Source organism: Mobula birostris, chromosome 24, assembly GCF_030028105.1.
Source record: "Mobula birostris isolate sMobBir1 chromosome 24, sMobBir1.hap1, whole genome shotgun sequence".
NCBI lineage: Eukaryota > Metazoa > Chordata > Chondrichthyes > Myliobatiformes > Myliobatidae > Mobula > Mobula birostris.
In genome coordinates, this window is record NC_092393.1 from 55,983,023 (window position 1) to 56,004,790 (window position 21,768).

The 21,768-nt window shown below is 39.9% G+C and overlaps 1 protein-coding gene across 1 annotated transcript in view; it reads right to left on the reverse strand.

Moving 5' to 3' along the window:
* smurf2 (SMAD specific E3 ubiquitin protein ligase 2) overlaps positions 1-21,768 on the reverse strand; it is a 225,278-nt gene that overhangs the window by 8,183 nt on the left and 195,327 nt on the right. The window contains exons 11-15 of the mRNA XM_072242689.1: positions 20,471-20,681; positions 18,511-18,614; positions 13,923-14,037; positions 6,864-7,042; positions 5,019-5,156 (exon numbers count right to left, since the gene is read on the reverse strand). Of these exons, the coding sequence (XP_072098790.1) occupies positions 5,019-5,156; positions 6,864-7,042; positions 13,923-14,037; positions 18,511-18,614; positions 20,471-20,681 (747 nt within the window). The remainder of the gene's footprint in view (positions 1-5,018; positions 5,157-6,863; positions 7,043-13,922; positions 14,038-18,510; positions 18,615-20,470; positions 20,682-21,768) is intronic.

A 21,768-nucleotide genomic window follows, 5' to 3' on the forward strand; every position in this document is an offset into this window, starting at 1 on the left:
GAGTTGCCATTGGAAGTGTACAATTACATTTAAAAAGTATTTGGATGGATTCATGGATAGGAGAGGTTAGAGGGATATCAGCCAAGCACAGGCAAACATGGATAAGTTGGGCCAAAGGGCCTGCTGATGAGCTTATACATCTATGACTGCTTGCTTTCGCACTAGGTATCACCTGCAATATCAGTACTTACTGCCCATTTCTAATAGTTCTTGAGAAGATGGCAGTGAGACTCTTCTTAGCTATAGTATGTATGATGAGGACCTTCCCCCAGCATTGTTAAATGACTAGTATATTTTGACAATATTTCCAAGCCAGGCTGAAGTATAACATGAATGGAAAGTGCAGGTGTTCTTAGCAACTGTTGTTCCTATTTTTTGAGGCAGTAGAAACCATGCATTTGGAAAGCCCTACTGAGATATCTTGACAATTAGCTCTGGTAGATCTTACCACTGGTTATCAACAGAACTGTGATGATATTGAGATTAAATGTTTAGTGGAATGCTTTGCCTTGGACATAATCTTCTACCATTGTTAGAATTGCAGTCACACACCCAAATCAAAAATATTCTGCCACATTCCTGACTTTTGCCTTGTGGATGGTGGGGATTTGGGAGTTACATAATAACCAGCCTCTAACCTACTCTTGTAACTGCATTCCCATTATTAATTCAATTAGATTGTTGTTCAACTGTGACTCAATAATATTGATTGTGGGGGAATTTTACTATGGCAATGCCATTGCACTTGTTGGAGATGGTTGGTACCTGACAGATATTTGCACAGATGTTACTTGCCACTCACAAACCCAAGTACTGCAAGTACTGTCTAGTTAACCATATAACAATTACAGCACAGAAACAGGCCATCTCGGCCCTTCTAGTCCGTGCCGAACTCTTACTCTTACTGTGATAGTTCTTCTATCATTCAGGCAGAAATGCTTAACAAAGGATCAGAATTCCAGAGAGTTGTGGATTTGCAAAGAGAGTTTCAAGATACAATTACTGATGCTGGTTTTCTATTATTGATGGTTTCACATTCAAAATCATAAAGTGAATTAAAAATTCTCCAGTGCCAAGGAGGGATCTGAACTCTGGAATCTGGAACATTTGTCCAGACTTCAGATTACTTATCTAGTTATAAAAATCATGGCATTTCCGTTCCTTTACTCTCCCAGTGCATTTCAGAAGGGATGCTGATTCTACAATATTTTTACAGCAAGGTTAATTGCAAGGTTGGGCTCTTCTTATCTCAGCTATTGAGAAACTGATTGAACCACAGGTAGCTTTTTCTTATCGGTGCCACCTGAGCAGTCTCTGGATCTTTGCTTATTTTAAAGGTCAGAAAGCAAATTAAAAGGTTAACTTCTCAGCTGAAGGAATTGATAGATACCAGGGAGCAGGGCCACGTGAAGATGCTGGGTCTTTGATTTCTAAATGGTTCCACACGGTAGGCTTATTCAGAAAGTTAGAAGGCATGGAATCCAGGGAAGTTTGGCCAGGTGGGTTCAGAATTGGCTTGACTGCAGAAGGCAGAGGGTGGTGGTGGAGGGAGTACATTCAGATTGGAGGATTGTGACTAGTGGTGTCTCACAAGGATCTGTTCTGGGACCTCTACTTTTTGTGATTTTTGTTAACGACCTGGATGTGGGGGTAGAAGGGTGGGTTGGCAAGTTTGCAGACGACACAAAGGTTGGTGGTGTTGTAGATAGTGTAGAGGACTGTCAAAGATTGCAGAGAGACATTGATGGATGCAGAAGTGGGCTGAGTTCAAACCGGAGAAGTGTGAGGTGGTACACTTTGGAAGGACAAACTCCAAGGCAGAGTACAAAGTAAATGGCAGGATACTTGGTAGTGTGGAGGAGCAGAGGGATCTCGGGGTACATGTCCACAAATCCCTGAAAGTTGCCTCACAGGTGGATAGGGTAGTTAAGAAAGCTTATGGGGTGTTAGCTTTCATAAATTGAGGGCTAGAGTTTAAGAGTTGCGATGTAATGATGCAGCTCTATAAAACTCTGGTTAGGTCACACTTGGAGTACTGTGTCCAGTTCTGGTCTCCTCACTATAGGAAGGATGTGGAAACATTGGAAAGGGTACAGAGGAGATTTACCAGGATGCTGCCTGGTTTAGAAAGTATGCATTATGATCAGAGATTAAGGGAGCTAGGGCTTTACTCTTTGGAGAGGAGGAGGATGAGAGGAGACATGATAGAGGTGTACAAGATAATAAGAGGAATAGATAGAGTGGATAGCCAGCACCTCTTCCCCAGGGCACCACTGCTCAATACAAGAGGACATGGCTTTAAGGTAAGGGGTGGGAAGTTCAAGGGGGATATTAGAGGAAGGTTTTTTTTACTCAGAGAGTGGTTGGTACGTGGAATGCACTGCCTGAGTCAGTGGTGGAGGCAGATACACTAGTGAAGTTTAAGAGACTACTAGACAGGTATATGGAGGAATCTAAGGTGGGGGCTTATATGGGAGGCAGGGTTTGAGGGTCAGCACAACATTGTGGGCTGAAGGGCCTGTACTGTGCTGTACTATTCTGTGTTTTATGTTCTAAACAGTATTGAATTTGCTGATCTAAGATTGGAGGGATACTAGAATTGGATGTCACAAGCACAAGGAGCAAAACAAATGCTTTGCCCAAAACTGACTAACCCTAACCCATACGTATTTGGAACGTGAGAAGAAACTGGAGCACCCGGAGGAAACCCACAGTCACAGGGAGAACGTACAAACTCCTTACAGACAACGGCGGGAATTGAACTCTGATCGGTGATCACTGGTGCTGTAAAGCCTTATGTATATGTTCAAACACTCCAGTGCCTAGTGTCATTTTATGGACATACAATGTATATAAGCATTCTTATGCATTTATATTCAGTGTTTTTTTTAAATTCTGGTGTTCTTTATCTTACTGTGTTTTTTTTGGGCTGCATAGGATCCAGAGTAAGAATCATTTCATTCTCCTTTACACTTGTGTACTGGAAATGACATTAAACAACCTTGAAATAAACCATATTGAAAGCATTGTGCTAACTACTGTAGTCACACATAGACTTTGGTACTGTGGACTTCCAACTTTCCGTACTAAGGATGGCTAAAGTCACACTAGGTTAGGGGTTCTCAAACTTTATTATGCCATGGGCCCCTACCATTAAACAAAGGGTCCATGGACCCCAAGTGAACTTTATTCTTTCACTGTATTTCCATCTTCCTACGCTTTCCAACAATCATCATCACTCCCGTTCATCAATTAATGCCAAGAGCTTGAGATGGATATCCAGCAAACACAGAAATAGGCGGGAGGACAGAGGCAGCGCACCGCGCGGGTGTGCAGCCCTCCGGTGAAAATGATATCATATCTGTTAAATAGGGGCTGTGGACAATTCTGATTTGATGGAGAATGGACGTGAAAGCACAAAGTAACATCTGGAGAAATTTCTGAAACGCTCGTTCACTGCTGTCGTTACTGCGTGGTCGGGAATCTTTCGGAGAGTAGGCCTCAAAATCCCTGGGTTTGCCTGCTGGTGGCGACTGAGGTTGAAGTCGAATCGTTCAGACAGAGATGGCGCTCAGTACTCGGTGTCAGAGAGCTGATCAGAGCTCGAAGTTTTCAGATGACTCAGAGTCGGACTGTGGTCGGCATGGCAGGGAGAGTTCTTCCTTCTCCCGTCTGCGTGAGATGTGGGACATTTGAGGGACTTTGAACTTTCACTGTGCTCATGGACTTCTTCATCAAGCTATGGTATTGTTGCACTGTTGTAACTATGTTATAATTATGTGGTTTTGTCAGATTTTTTCAGTCTTGGTCTGTCCTGTGTTTTGTGATATCACACCGGAGGAAATATTGTATCATTTCTTAATACATACATTACTAAATGACAATAAAAGAGGACTACGTGTCTTCATAATCTTAAAAAAAAACCTATGGGACCTGATACAGGGTGAGATGAGGAAGGAGGAAGGACAGCAAAGGACAAAACAAATCCAAAGTTAAAAACATAAAAAGCATTTGAAAAAATAATTAGGAAATAGAAAATTTGAAAAAATTAAAAAGGAACCAAAGCTCAGGGCCTGTACTCACTGGAGCGGTGAAGAATAAGGGAAATCTCATTGACATCTATCAAATATCGAAAGGTCTAGATAGAGTGGACATGGAGAGGGTGTTACCTACAGTGGAGAAGTCTAGGACCGAAGGGCATAGCCTCAGAATAGGATATCACTTTACAACAGAGAAGAGGAGGAATTTCTTTAGCCAGAGGGTGAAGAATTGGCAGAGTTCATTGCCAAAGACTACTGTGGAGGCTAAGTCATTGGGTATATTTAAAGTGAAGGTTAATAGGTTCTTGATTAGTAAGGGCATCAAAGGATACGTGGAGAAAGTTGGAGAATGTGGTTGAAAGGGATAATAAGTCAGCCACGGTGAAATTGTGGAGCAGACTTGACTGACTGGATGGCCTAATTCTGCTCCAGTGTCTTATTGTCTATGGCCTGAGTGCATGAGTGCATTTTGCATTTACAGACTGTAAGGGAGCAGTTCAGCTGCTCAATATGTTGGACTAATATTATGGCCAAAAACATTGTTCCAGACTTTTTTTTTAAAAAAAGGAAAAATATCATTTACATTCTTCAACTTTCAACATTGTACAGCACAACCCAAAAATTTACAAAATGGGTCAGATCAGAGAGAAAGCTACCCCTGTAATGGTGATAAGTACATTTTTCTGTTGAGATCAGACATTTGCTGACTCTGTGAAATTACCCAGGCATGAACTCTCAGTACTGACAGATGTATCCTTAAGCAGGTACTCATGGGAGAAAAAAGTTTTTTTTATATAGATATTTACATTTCCTTACCACAGAGGAGAGCTGTTATGTGCACTTTATTATAAAAATTTGCACTGGAAAAAAAAAACTCTTTAACCAAGCTGGTTTGGTCCTATTTTGTTTATGGAAGGAAAAGATGAGAGAATTGTAATGAAGTTGCAATAATCTGGGAAAACCTGTGGCATCTCTTACCGGACGTATTCTTTCTTGGTTTCTTCAGTTACAGGGATGCTTTTCCCATTCGGCTTCAGTTCATGTTGAATGATTTCTCCGTAGGCATTGTGTTCTACACAGAACGTGTGATCTAAGACACCTGTGATGTCATTTTCACTAAATGGAAGAAAAACACCCAAAATAGCTTAAAAATATACCTTTGATAGTACATCTTATGAATTACCGATTGATGAAGAGATTATCTTCCAGACAAAAGAAATGTCAGGTTCTTCTGGATAGCTAACACAACCTCTGTTGCAACTTTATCAACAGAATGGATCTTGTTGATCATCATAACTAAGTATTATTAAGCAGACCATTAATAAAAATGTCTAAATTGCAAATTTTGTTCTAATGACACAACCATTTAAAACACAGGAGATTCTGCAGATGCTGGAAATCCAAATTAACACACACAAAATGCTGGAGCTCAGCAGTCAGGCAGCATCTTTAGGAGGAAATAAGCAGTTTTGGCCAAGACCCTGTGCCCTGATGAAGGGTCTTAGCCTGAAATGTCAACTGTTTATTCCACAACTATTTAAAATCTTTCTTTCACTTTGAGAGCTGGCAAAGTTGAGAGTGGGAGTTTGTTGCTTGTCAAAGTTTTTCAAGGCTTGTGGTCCCTCACTAAACTGATGGCTCTGAGGCTGTCCAGACCACGTCACTAGAGCCAGGAATACTTCGGGCTAGCAGGATAAAGAATGCATACGTGATTTTGCGTGGAGATACTAGACCATCAGGGTCTGGTCCAATATGAAGAACAATAATAATAATCTACCCTAATTGTAAAGCAGTTATTTAGAGAACATTAAATAGAATACAGTGTATTAGATTTACTAGACTGTTACCGTTCCATGTTTGTGTTTTCTTTATTATTTTTAATTCTATACGTTTCACTACTGTGCTTCACTATCCACGTCTTAGATAAAGTATTAACTTCTAAAGCAAAACTTGTACAACATTCAGATAATTAAAAGAACTCGTTCAGATTGTTTCAGCTACCAGTTTTATTTTGTGCCTTCCAAAGTTCCTTATAAACTTTGGAAGATGGCAGAATAATATAAGGCCAGACTTTGTCCTGTACTTCAAATGCCAAAAACATTTATTAAATAAGTAAGCACTGCATTTATTTTTACAGAAGTTTAACTGACTCCTCAAAGCAATAGTAAATAAATAGTTCACAACTTAGCTGAAAAGCATCACTTATAAAATGATTTACTTTTCTCACTGATGTGGAGGATATCCAGTTGACCACGATGTTCAGTGATTTTAAAAGGACATTAATGAACAACTTCTAGACAGTGGGCTCAGTGAATTTAAGTTCCAATTCAGTCAAGAATTCAAACAATCAAATATTCATAGGGCAACAATTCAAACAAGTTGTTTGTATTTGATCTGATTTGACCCTTCCTTGGAGGACAGGCTAATTGTATGCATCATGTGCAGCTGGCCCGTGCATTTGATGAATAAAGTGAGTTTGAGCGCGCGAATTCTCAGCCAAAACTATATCAAGATAATGTTTCATTATCATCTTATACTCATGCTTATATCACCTAGACAATGACCACTCTGAGTGGGACGTACATCCACTCTACTAGGTCTCAAGGTGAAAGTAATGCATGAAAACCCTTTTATTTTAAATGTCATTGCACTTGCAGGATTTTAGTACTGACAGCACTTCAAGTGAGCTTCGAATCTCTTTACAATCTGCCCCTGCATATTTTTATTGATCTACTTCTTATGACAGCTGAACTGATTTACTGAAACTATTCTCCATGCTGAGGGAGCAAAGTGGTATTCAGTGTAAAGGTATGGTGTACGTACAGAATCCAGACTAAGCTGTTGTGTAGATCTGGGTCCACAGACTCCATGTCATCCAGTGTGATGGACTTTCCCAGCAACTGCTTATAGAAGGGCAGAGTGAAGCCCCCGTCAATGTAGTGTCCGTGAAACACCGCCATCCCCATTATCCGACCAACAAAATGGAAATACGACAAATGCTCCTGATTGGGATATAAAAATAAATACAGCAGTCAGACTGTGCTCAAAATATTTTTTCCTCAATTAAGATACAGTTGGAATTCTTAATCAAATCGTAGTCATACTTTATTGATCCTGGGGAAATTGGTTTTCATTACAGTTGCACCATAAATAATTAAATAGTAATAAAAACCAAAAATAGTTAAAATAGTAATATGTAAATTATGCCAGGAAATAAGTCCAGGACCAGCCTATTGGCTCAGGGTGTCTAACCCTCCAAGGGAGGAGTTGTAAAGTTTGATGGCCACAGGCAGGAATGACTTCCTATGACGCTCTGTCTTGCATCTTGGAGGAATGAGTCTCTGGCTGAATGTACTCCTGTGCCCAACCAGTACATTATGTAGTGGATGGGAGACATTGTCCAAGATGGTATGCAACTTGGACAGCATCCTCCTTTCAGGCACCACCGTGAGAGAGTCCAGTTCCATCCCCACAACATCACTGGCCTACGAATGAGTTTGTTGATTCTGTTGGTGTCTGCTACCCTCAGCCTGCTGCCCCAGCACACAAAAGCAAACATGATAGCACTGGCCACCACAGACTTGTAGAACGTCCTCAGCATCGTCCGGCAGATGTTAAAGGATCTCAAACTCCTCAGGAAATAGAGACGGCTCTGACTCTTCTTGTAGACAGCCTGAGTGTTCTTTGATCAGTCCAGTTTATTGTCAATTCATATCCCCAGGTATTTGTAATCCTCCACCATGTCCACACTGACCCTCCAGATGGAAACAGGGGTCACCAGTACCTTAGCTCTCCTCAGGTCTACCACCAGCTCCTTAGTCTTTTTCACATTAAGCTGCAGATAATTCTGCTCACACCATATGACAAAGTTTCCTACCGTAGCCCTGTACTCAGCCTCATCTCCCTTGCTGATGCATTCAACTATGGCAGAGTCATCAGAAAACTTCTGGAGATGACAAGACTCTGTGCAGTAGTTGAATTATGATTAATTATCAATAAATATTATAGGCAATTAGGTTGGATTTTGCATTTTAACTGCATAAAAATAAAGGATTTCTTGTTAAGTATGCACACAAAGTTTATCTCCCATATTTTCAAAGCAGTATCTATTCCACCACCTTATTGCCTACTCTGAAACTCCCAGACATTCTCATATTACAACAATAATTTTTCACTTACAAGGTACTGTTTGTGTGGACTCAAAAAGCTATCTGTACATTCTTTTATATAAAATCCATTACAGCCCAATATATAATAGAAATAACTTTGTAAATTTTGCATGGCAATAAACATACTCATATTTTAGGAACTGTGCACTCTAAAGAATAAAAAGTAATTAAATGTTCACTACGTACCTCATTATTCTTATTTTAAAAACACAGTAAAACTCAAAACTATTATTTTCATTTATAAGTTAAGATATTGTTATCCTATGTCAGAGAGTTTAAAATACTATCAAAAGCTGTGACATTTAAAAACCACAGTAACATGATCTTTAGATGTAAAAGGTGGAATCTAGCCACACTAACCTTGCTTCGGATTTCTAATATAAATGACAAGGGGTATTTAATGCTTTTGGAATTGAAAGGATTGTAATTGAAATTGTGTAAACACCCATCTTCCTTTTCTGGAGGTGCAAGTAAAACTCTCAATGGGCTGGTAAATCATAAATCAATGAATCAGGTAAGCAGTTCAATACTTTTCACCATATGAACTGCCTGGGATACTCCATTCAGTTTAGAAAAGATCACAAGCTGTATAAGGAGTGGTTAGGAATGAAAATGAATTTCCAAAACTAAATGTTAACAAAATATATTAACATATTTCATGTAAAAATAACAATTCAATACAGTAACACACACAAAATGCTGGTGGAACGCAGCAGGCCAGGCAGCATCTATAGGAAGAAGTACAGTCGATGTTTCGGGCCGAGACCCTTCGTCAGGACCTGGCAGCCTGCTGCATTCCACCAGTATTTTGTGTGTGTTGCTTGAATTTCCAGCATCTGCAGATTTCCTTGTGTTTGAATTAAATACAGTAATCTCCTTAAATTTTGTTTTTCTTCCTCCTTCAGATTTCTTATGCTCCCAATCTACTGGAAGAAAATACTCAAGTTCACACATTACAAATGATTCACCAAACTGCTTTTCACAAATATTGGATTAAATTGCTCTCACATTTCCACACACAAATATGTTCTATTAGATGCTGACTTTGTGATGGGAGACTCTCCTTTTAATTTGCAACAGAACTTCAATTTCACCTACAAAATTTGCATGGGATTATAATGGGAACCATTGGGTTTATCAGTCAAGTCAAGTCAAGTCACTTTTTATTGTCATTTCGACCATAAACTGCTGGTATAATACACAGTAAAAACGAAACAACTTTCTTCCAGGACCATGGTGCTACATGAAACAACACAAAACTACGCTAGACTAAGTGAGACAACACAAGGCTACATTAGACTATGTAAGACAACACAAAAACTACACTAGACTACAGACCTACATAGGACTACATGAAGTGCAGAAAACAGTGCAGGGCAGTACAATAAATAATAAACAAGACAATAGGCACAGTAGAGGACAAATTACAATATAATAATAAATGATGCAGATGTCAGTCTAGTCTCTGGGTATTAAGGAGTCTGATGGCTTGGGGGAAGAAACCGTTGCATAGTCTGGTTGTGAGAGCCCGAATGCTTCGGTACCTTTTGCCAGATGGCAGAAGGGAGAAGAGTTTGTATGAGGGGTGCATGGGGTCCTTCACAATGCTGTTGGCTTTATGGGTGCAGCATGTAGTGTAAATGTCTGTAATGGCAGGAAGAGAGACCCCGATGATCTTCTCAGTTGACCTCACTATCCGCTGCAGGGTCTTGCGATCCGAGACGGTGCAATTCCCGAACGAGGCAGTGATGCAGCTGTTCAGGATGCTCTTGATACATCCTCTGTAGGATGTGGTGAGGATGGGGGGTGGGAGATGGACTTTTCTCAGCCTTTGCAGAAAGTAGAGATGCTGCTGTGCTTTCTTGGCTATGGAGCTGGTGCTGAGGGACCAGGTGAGATTCTCTGCCAGGTGAACACCAAGAAATTTGGTGTTCTTAACGATCTCAACGGAGGAGCTGTTGATGTTCAGCGGACAGTGGTCGCTCCTTGCTCTCCTTAGGTCAACAACCATCTCTTTTGCTTTGTTCACATTCAGAGACAGGTTGTTGGCTCTGCACCAGTCCGTTAGCCGCTGCACCTCCTCTCTGTATGCTGACTTGTCATTCTTGCTGATGAGACCCACCACGGGTCAGCCATTTTAATAAAATGTGAATTATTTTCAGTCCTGGCCAATATAAAGTTGCACTTTAATCATAGTTCTGACTTAAAACTCAGAGTTAAGGCTGCCAATAAATATTTAATTCAACAAATGAACAGTTAAAATGTAAAGCTTTCATTTCAAATCCCAAATGGACAAACTGAACATAATTCCCACAATGCAATGTAAATGCTCATGAAACGAATTTAAACACACTGGTTTCCTCAGTAGAATATTACTTGAGGCTCATGGTAACAATTTCAGTGCAGCATGATTTAAAGGTCTACTATGAGAAAGGATGATGGGGATGGTCAGTGTGCAAAGGAAGGGGGAAGAAGGATAAGGAAGGGGGAAGAAGGATAAGGAAAGGGCAGTGAAAATAAGAGATTTTTAAAACACACATGCACAAAAGAGATTATATAAAACACTTGCATATTTTAACCCTCTATCAGAGCATCAGAGCACTACAAACAAGCCCTTCTAGTCCATGCTGACATACTATTCTGCCTACGCCCATTGACCCTGCACGTGCCCCATAGCCCTCCATCTCTCTCCTATCAAACTGCTCTTAAATCTTACAATCAAACCCACATCCACTACTTCTACTGGCAAACAACAGGAATTCTGCAGACGCTGGAAATTCAAGCAACACACATCAAAGTTGCTGGTGAATGCAGCAGGCCAGGCAGCATCTCTAGGAAGAGGTACAGTCGACGTTTCAGGCTGAGACCCTTCGTCAGGACTAACTGAAGGAAAATCTCTTACTAACTCTTCCTTCAGTTAGTCCTGACGAAGGGTCTCGGCCTGAAACGTCGACTGTACCTCTTCCTAGAGATGCTGCCTGGCCTGCTGCGTTCACCAGCAACTTTGATGTGTGTTACTTCTACTGGCAGTTCAGTCCACACTCGCACCACCTTCTGAGTGAAGAAGTTCCCCCTCAGGTTTCCCTTAAATATTTCACCTTTCACCCTTAGCCATTGTTAAATCATTGCTAACGATTTATATTTCCAGCTGACAGGATATCATAGGAGAGTAGGCTTTTTTTTGCAACCTCTCTTTGGACACCCCATATTTTGACACAGCAATATACAATTAATTCCCTGTTGTTGTCACTGGAAGTGGATGTTATCCAAAGTGTGATAACAGTAAATTAATATTTCCATCATACAATAATCAGGATTAAAATAGCAAAGGTTTCTATTTGATTAGTGCTAGCAAACCTCAGGGTCTGTCACTGTAATGACAGAAATATTGTATGAAGTGTCAGCCACAAGCGTCTGTTACATTCCACTGTAGAAATTACTGTGTTATAATGAGGGAGTGATGCACTGTTGGAAATGGTCCAACCTGCAAAGACAGCTTACAGAGGAAATATTCCACTATACTGGTTTAAAGAGTGGCAAGTAAACCTTCACCAATGCCCTGAGCAATATTTTCCTCAACCAACAATTAATTCATTATTATTTGCTGAGCACAGAAATTGACCACTACTTTATTTCATTCATAACCATGGTCACACATCATAGGTATCTGGAAATATTTGATGTCCTGAGGTTATGAATGCCAGTTTTTCTTTAAATACAACTCACCTCAAGCTGACAATGCAGAATATTGCTGAGAGAATGTTGTAATCTCAAAGGTTATCCCTTTAAGAATAATTGCAGGAAAGCATTTTCTAATGGATTAGTAACTAAAGACCTGGATGACTAATTTACAGAGACAAGTTCAAGGTCCATAGATGGGGGATGCAAATTTAATAAATTAATTAAATCTGGAACAAAAATAAGCATTGATGATAGTGACCATAACATTTCCAGACAAAGAAATCTATTACTGGAAATATAAATAAATATAGATGCTCAACATCAGAAACAAAACCAGAAAATGATGCAGACACACAGGAGGTCAGGCAGCATCTGTGGTAGGTAAGGCATTTGTCGAAGACCCTCAATCAGATCGGAAATGTTTATTCGTATTTTACTTTCCACAGTTGCTGCCTGACCTGACGACTATTGTTAACCACTGAAATCCATCTTTATCACTCAGAACCTTCAGAACAGAGTCTATATTAGCCTGAAAGTTAAAGACCAAAGTTGCCCAGGCTCAAAGACAAAGACACAGGGTCAGTGTGTCCAGAAGGTGGAGGCTGACATATGTGAGCCCAGGCCAGACACTGGAGGTTTAAAGCCTGATATCTGAGAGTCCGGGGACAAGGACTCTGGAGGTAGCCAATCCTGGGGTTGGAGGCTCATCTGTGTATGTGTGGGAAAGGGGCTTGTTTTGCTGCTGTTGTTGCTTGAGTTTTGCTGAACGCTGTGGGCATGCCACGCTGGTGGTAGAAGTGACACTTGCGGGCTGTACCCAGCACATCCTTGGGTTGTGTTGGTCGTTAACGCAGATGACACATTTCACTGCATGTTTCGATATACATGTAGTAAATAAATTAATCTGAATATAAATCAATATGGCTAACTCAATGGCCCTGGGAAACACTACACTTCCAGATTCAAGATTGTTTATTATCATCCCTAGCACTTGAGGGTACATCAGGGATGGACAATAAATGATAGCTTCACCAACAATACAAAAACATTTATAAACAACTGCATAATAACATCTTCATTAATCTGCTGCTAACACAAATGTATTATTAAGATTATACCGACTCACTTTCTCTCTTTTCTACCCAAGGCATGTTTATTTATATATTCAGAGGTAAAGCACGACACAGTGATAAGCCCTCCTGGCGCAACAGGCCTGCGCCACCCAATTGCACCCATTTGTCCAATTAACCTACTAACCCACATATTTGGAATGTGGGAGGAACCCAGAGCAGCCACAGGGAGAACATGCAACCTCCTTACAGGCATTGGTGGAATTGAACCCGAGTCGTTGGCAATGTAAGGCAATGTAACAGAGTTATGCCAATTGCTATGTCACTGTGCCACCCCCTCCTCCAAATTCTGGATACTAACACCACCTTGGTGTTACAAAGCATTATTCCTCTATTGCAGTGTTCATTAGCATAGATCCCTTTTCTCGTCTGACAAAGATGAAACAACCATGCAATTAAATTAAGTTTTCCATCTAAGACTCATCAAACTAACTAAACATCGTAAGTTAGAGCACCAAGCCAACTCAAGGTTAGCATAACTAAAAAAAATCTGAAGAAAATTTTACCTGATGTACACTGATCCAATTTACCACAAACTCTTCAAACCATTATTAAATCTAATAAACGTTTAAGCTTTTTCCTTCTACGTCATTACATTTAAAATTTGAAATATAATCTCTCATTGGAACACAAGTTTCATTCCACTCTTGTCCATCAACAGCCAATTACTAGAGGAACACTTTACAAAAAGCCAAGACACATATGTACACAGACCTGTGGGTTTTCAAGATTAATCCAGCTCTTTCCACTTGCACTTTCTCAGTTTAATCTCATTGGACTGTATGTAGCAATTACAAGCAGTACATTTGGTCTACTAACTATTCACTTCGTGATGTTGAGAAACAACAAACCACCACAGTGGGACTGACAGGGCAATCAATTAAATAAAAACTTCTGCTTACAGGATTGACTGCAGAATCTGGGTTGATCTGTAATGTATAGATGTCATCTCTGGAGTATTGGAACAGTCCATAGTATGGGTTCAACATTTCATGAGATAAAAGATAGAGCCATTCCCTGGAAAAATAAAAAAAAAACATCTTTTTGAATGATCTTTATACAAGTGGACATCAAGGAGCAAATCTGAGGATGCACTGTGGCACAACGTGTGGGACTATAAGATGCAATTGTTCTGCAGAGTAAGTCTTGGTGCACAGGTCATTTATCTATTAAGACCAGGTTTCTTTCTCTTTTTAAAACACACAGGGTCATAAAGACAGACATAGTTTAATAGCTACAGAGATTAACTATTTTAGGCACAGATCTGAAGCCCTTCAATAGAAAATCATTCAAACTCTACAAATTAGTCTTCAGTTGTCAGAAATATTTGCAGAACTGGTATAAAACACCTCTACCTGGCAACAGCCAATCTTTGGATTGGCAGATACCTCTACTGAGTGAATAAAATTAATCACAGTAAAGAGTGGCACAGTGGCGAAGCAGGTAATGATGCTGCCTCAACTCCAGTGAACAGGGCTTGATCCTGATCTCCAGGCTATCTATACGGAGCTGGCTTGCTCTCCTTGTGATGACTCAATGTCCTCCTGGCTTCTCTAGTTTCCTGTCACATCATAAAGACGTGTAGGGTGGTAGATCAACTGGCTACTATAAATTGCCACTGGTGCAGGATAGGTGGCAGGAAAATCAGGCTCACTGACCTATAATTTCCCTTCTTATTCTTGAGCCTTTCTTAAATAACAGAACAAGATTAGCTATACATTAGCCCTCCAGCACCTCACTAATGGCCAAGGAGGTTTAATTATCTCTGCCACAGCCTCTGCAATTTCTACACTGGCCTCGCACAAAGTCCAAAGGGACACCTCATCAAACCCTATGGATTTAACTACTACACACCATTGCTAAGGCAGTATAGTTGTCCATAAAGGAACTGAGGAAGTCAGAAGGAAGTCAAATTCAAAAGACTTCACAGGAAATGTAAGTCAAGTTTTCCAAATTGATGAGTAGCTAACCCAGCAAATTCCCAGTTTCTTTCCCAGACTGTGTTGAGTTACTAGAGTTTGACTGGGAATCAGTTGGTGAACAGGATGCTGGAAATCAATAGTAAATGGAATTTGAGAAAATGATATCTGCACCAGCAAATGGACCACCAAGACATACCGTTGGTCACACTGAAAGGGAAATGCTACATTGGCGCAGAATACCATGAAACTGTCCCAGAACAGAATCTAAACTTTTAAAAGGAGAAATTTAACAGGAAAAAAAGGACGGAAAGATTCATTTCATGGCACATAAATATGAAGCATTTGAAAATATTTTCAATACAACAGAGCACCAGGAATTCCAAGAGGTTGAACACAGGCTTGATCCAGGAAACGATCCACAAGGTGGTGCTGCACATAAATCCATTTAAAAGCAAAATTTATCGCAATGCTGTATTAACGTTAATCAGTGGGAAAGAAGAACACAAATATTAATGTAATTCACTTACTATAACAACCTTCTCAACTTTGTGTTCAAAATAACTTTCAGATAAACACATGAAGGACATGTGGTACTTACTCATTATGTACTCTGCAGAAAGACAAACCTTGTGCACCACTATTCTTAAAAAAAGGGCTAGAGTGACAATCTAAATCACTTCACAGAACTAATCACATAATAAGTATTTGTTTTAATTATGCATAATCAGATATTATTAGCTTTAACCTTGCATATAAATGCAAATGCTAAAATTTATTCATAGCTGTGCTTCAGTTGAAGATGTTACTGAACAAGCTGCCATCAAGTAAGTTTTCCTCACTTAAATGCAGAGAACTATTCATTTTAGATGTGTCCACTTTATAGCAAAACCTGCTAGCATCTTTAGTAAATTCACAAAACATTGTGGGTTTCTATGCAAGAAAGCATCAACTAGATTATAAACAAAAACTTAAATGATACACAAATTCCCTTACCTACTCACCCTAATCCTATGTTGATTTTGAAAAAAATCTTTAGTTATTTGACATTCAGACCATAAAAATGCAGGACCATTTAGATATGATTTCAAATAATCAAGGATCACAGCTCAGAAAAAGACATCACTTCAGAAAAGACAAAACGAAGAATTTCTTTAGTCAGAGGGTGGTGAATCTGTGGAATTCATTGCCACAGATGACTGTGGAGGCAGAGTCATTGGGTATATTTAAGGCGGAGATTGATAAGTTCTTAATAAGTAAGGGTGTCAAAGATTATGAGGAGAAGACAAGAGAATGGGGTTGAGAGGGATAATAAATCAGTCGAGATGGAATGGCAGAGCAGACTCGATAGGCCGAAAGGCCTAATTCTGCCTTATGTCTAACGGTCTAACGGTCAAATGAAAAATCTGAACCATCAGAAATTTTGTTTGCCTTGTATATTCTACATATCATATGCATTTACACCCACATCACCACCCAGCAATTGATTTGTTTTTCTTGCATATTATGTTTCTCTGAATATAATCTAGAGTGCTTACAGTTAGCTTAATTGAATAATTAGACCATCAAACATCTAGAGTGTTGCTTTAGGAAAAAATGAAAAACAACCATACTAATCCACTTTTGAACTATAAAGTCTCTAATAACAGGGAGCTCTCAGGTCAATCACAGAACTAATGTAATTTTCCACACTTCAGAATATCGAAAAAAGATACAGTAATCTTACTTACAACACACACAAAATGCTGGATGAACTCAGCAGGCCAGGCAGCATCTATGGAAAAGAGTACAGTCAACATTTCCGGCCAAGACCCTTCAACATGACTCTTTTTCATAGATGCTGCCTGGCCTGCTGAGTTCCTCCAGCATTCAGTGTGTTTTGCTTGGATTTCCAGCATCTGCTGATTTTCTCTTGTGAGTAACCTTACTTTCTCTTTCTTTACCTCTCCTACCATTTACAAAGTTCAAACAATGCCTCTGTTCCATAAGCTGAGGCAGAGCTAGATGGCTTAAAATCTCCCAACTCCATCTGCAGCATCTAAAAATAGCTCCAAGACTGGATCACTCCTTGCAACATACAGCATCTGCAGATTTTCTCGTTTGTGACTGGATTACTCCTTGCTGGGTCAATGTGCTGGACCTCATCTCAAAGAATAACGAGGTGGCCTACAGGGAAGAAGTCATCTCCCTGACACAGTGGTGTCAAGAAAAAAACCTCCTCCTCAATGTCACAAAAATAAAAGAGCTAGTTGCGGATTACAGGAGGAATGGAAATGGGCTAACCCCTATTGACATCAATGGACCTGGGGTTGAGAGGGTAAATAGCTTCAAGTTCCTTAGCATCCACATCACCGAGGACGTCACGTGGTCTGTACACACCAGCTGCGTGGTGAAAAAGGCACAACAGCGCCTCTTTCACCTCAGACGGTTGAGGAAGTTTGGTATGGGCCCCCAAATCCTAATAACTTTCTACTGCATCACTGTCTGGTATGGGAACTGTACCTCCCTTAATCTCAGGATTCTGCAGAGAGTGGTGCAGACAGCCCAGCGCATCTGTAGTTGCGAACTTCCCATGATTCAGGACATTTACAAGGACAGATGTGTAAAAAGGGCCCATAGGATTATTGGGGGCCCAAGCCATCCCAACCACAATCTATTCCAGCTGCTACCATCCGGGAAGCGGTACTGCAGCATAAAAGCCAGGACCAACAGGCTCCAGGACAGCTTCTTCCACCAGGCCACCAGACTGATGAATTCACACTGATTTGAGTGTACTCTATATATTACATTAGCTGTTCTACTTATTATAAATTACTATGATTGCACATTGTACATTTAGATGGAGACGTAATGAAAGGATTTTTACTCCTCATGTATGTGAAGGATGTAAGAAATAAAGTCAATTCAATTATATTTAATCTATTAATGCCAAATTTAGATTATCTGGAGATGAAGGAATTGCTTACAAATTTCACTTTATCACTGGAGCACTGGAAGATGAAAAATCTCATTGGTCCCAGCACTTTCAATCAGCACTGACATTGTTGTAAACTGACGACTAGAAAGTTTATTTTGGGGGTTGTCAAATCCCACTGTTACATTTTAGGTTGTCAATCTTTGAGCAATAAAGGTTTGGTATCCGCAAGGAAACATCTGAACTAATCACAAGACATGTTGCCACAAGAGAGGAACTAGGTCAAATGGAAAGAAATACTTTGCATTCAGGATGCAGACCACAGGCCTTATGTAGAGTCTCAATAATTTATAATCACATAATACTCATGGGAGCAGTAATATCAACATTTCCCAAAGGGAAGCAGCAAATAACATGCCTAAAATTATCCAACTGGATCCCTGGATTGGTGAACAGTGGATAAATCAGTTTAACCAGAAGGAGAGAGTGCTGCAAGCAAGGTCACCTTCTACTATTATACATCTTACAGGTCTGTGCTGAACCGTGAAAGCTGTCCGTTCACCTTCACTTCCAAAGGGAACACCAACTCAACCTTCTGGAGGTGGGACTGACAACAGAAAAATATCCAACATGCTTTATTTTCTGGGAGTCACTTACCGAGCAACACCTCCGTAATCTAATCCTTCTTCACCACGGAATTTCACCATTAGCCGTTTCCATAAGTCTTTTGGTCTCATTTTCATTACTTGCCTGTAAGACTCCTAGAACAAAACATTTATTGGTCCATTAATTACAGCTTAACTCTAAGCCCAGTTAAAAGATATAAAATCCAATGTCAAATAATAATCAGCACCTTCTCTTCCAACTCACAAACATTGTCTATCCACATGAATATATAGGCCAGTGGTCCCCAACAACCGGGCCGCAAGGAAACAATATGATTTGGCGATATGAGTAAGCTACTGTTGAACTTGAAATAACCTACCAATTCACAGCAAATAACACATAAAAACAAAAATAACACTAACATATAAGCAGGAATTATATGATAAATACACAGCCTACATAAAGTAGAAATAATTTATGTACAGTGTAGTTTCATTTAACAGATTAAGCCAAAACCGATTTGTAGAGGGAAAAAAAAAAATCGGCATGTACACGCATGCACACATCATGTATGCGCACGTCACGCATGCGCACACAGGTGCCCATGCAAGGCTTCATGGTCATGGTAGTCTTTCTCAGGGTAAACACAAGTGACCCATATTTGACTGCTACTTTTGTCCCTTATTTGGGAGTGAGAAAGTTGGCAACCCTACTTGAACACCCCCCACCTCCCCCCCCCCACCCCGGTCGGCCTGTCCACAAGAATATCGTCAATATTAAACCGGTCCGCGGTGCAAAAAAGGTTGGGAACCCCTGATATAGGCAATCAACTGCATTCAGTCAACGAACATAAATCCTAAGAAGCCTGTTCTATTTTATGTACTTGTGGTGCAGGTAGTCTTAAAAAGATGTAACCCATTCTGTATTCCTGAGCTACTAAATGCTCCAGGCAACCTGTATGAGGAGGAAGGGGCCTATAAGAAAGAATGAAGCATATTGGTAGCTTTTCCTAACAGCAAAAAGCAGTCTGTCACTTAGGACTCTTGGCCGTCACAACTGTACTACCACCAATAAAATTGAACACACAGAATACAGAGACAATTTTAATCAATATTCTTCTGCAACCACTCACCTTCAAATTTGTCCAGGCAAATAAGTATACCTTGAAGCAGAAGTGCAAGTACTAGTTCAAGTTCAGTTCATTGTTATTTCAACTATACATAGTTGAACTATATAGACAATTCTTCTTTGGGAGCCAACTTGAAAGAAAAGGAACTGATGTATAAAAAGACTCAATTAAGAAGTGTAACACACACAAAATGCTGGAGGAATCAGCAAGTCAGGCAGCATCTATGGAGGCAAAGAAACAGGTTTTGGGCCAAGATCTGAGGAAGCTGATTGTTTATTGCTCTCCATAGATGCTGCCTAACCTTTTGAGTCTGCTCCCATGAGTGTGTGTTATTCTGGATTTGCAACCTCTGCAGAATCTGGTCTTTATGATGCATTTTCTAAACGTTTCCAACCTTGGCAAGGTGATGATCATTTATGTAATTCTAAGACAAGTTAGTTTTGAACAAAAATACTCAATTTAAAGGATTAAAACAACTTAAAAACTGCACTGCAAATTGGAACATAGTCCTCTTCTGATAAACGGACATATCCTGATGAGGAAATAAAGAAAGATCATACATTCCATGAAAGTTTAAAGCAGAGGGCAGGCAGCACATGAAGTCAGGATTTCCAGTTATCAACCAGCCAGATACTCTTTCTATATAGGCACCATGCAGAGCATTTGTCTTGGGACAAATGCTCTTTACACTGCTCTATGCAGGCTGTCAGGCAAGAGCCTATGTTTGGAAACAGTATCATTTCTTTTATTGCAATTAGAAACAGTACTATAGAGTCTCCCAAAAACCTTCACAGAAACAAATAATATCATGGCCCAAAGCCATTTACCATCAGCTGTACTGTTTTAGAATTTTCAAGACAAAATAAAGGAGAGAGTCTCTACCTCAAAAATCTCCTCTCTGGAAACTTCAATGCGACAGTGACCAGCCTGGGGCTGTTGCTGTGACAGCTCTTGTCTGAGGATCTTGAGCTTTTGGACTAAGTCTCGTTTATATCTAGGCACGGTGAGGCACTCAGCTTCATCAGGCAGGAGAATTGGAGGAGCTGGAGGGGGTTGCTGCTGCTGTTGCTGTTCTTTCAGGTGGTTCTGGCGACTGGACAGAAAAACAGAAGACAGATGAAAACAAAAGCACTTTAAAATGAACCTAAAGACTGTTCTGGCAACTTATGGAACATTCATAGCAGAGGGTGAGTTACACACCATCAAAACATGCAAAATCAGACAGATCCATTCTCTTCACCTCCACAAAAGCTATAACTTGCATCAACTGTTTCCAAGAGATATTTGTGCTTAAATTGCTGGAGATTAAGAATGACTTACACCTAGGAAGATAGGACTGCTGTATGAAGAGAGATTGGTTTAACTATGCTTGTATTTATTGAAGTTTGGAAGAATATGAGGAAATTTCATTAAAACATAGAAAACTGATGAGACTTGCAAGGAGGATGTTTCTCCTCGCTAGGAGTTGACAATGAACCAATCCGTGAACAGTACCTCACTATTTTGTGTGTGTTGCTCACTATTTTTGGACTACTTATTTAATTAAAATTTTAAAATATTTGTTATTGCAATTTATTTTTTTTTAATGTATTGCTCTGTACTGCTGCTGCAAAACAAATTTCACAATATATGTCAGCAATATTAAACCTGATTCTGAGTTTAGAACTGAGTCCCAAGATATAGGGTAAGTCATTCAGGACAGATCTTATTTTCCCCATATTCCCATCAATTTCCCTCTTATTTCTACCATTTATCTACAAACAAGGGCCAACTTACACTGGGCAATTACCATACCAATCCATGAGTCTGGGATGTGGGAGGAAGCAAGAGCACCTGGAGGAATCCATGCAGTCATGGAAAATATACAAACACTACAGAGAAAACAGGCCAGGAATGAACCCAAGTCTTTCAGCAGTGAGACAGCAGTCTTGTTGGCTGCCCTAATTTTCCTTTACAGAGAAGGCTGAGGGGAGATACAAATTAGGAGTGCATAAAGTTGGGAGAGGCCCAGATAGGGTGAAAAAAATTGTCAAACTAAAAACAGAAAATGCTGGAAACAGCAGGTAGACAGTATCTACGAAAGAAAAAAAAATAGTGTTAATCTTGGGTTAACTTCACCAGAACTTAAAAAGAAAGAAAATAAGTTACCGTTTAATTGCAGAGAGGCTAGAAGAGCAACG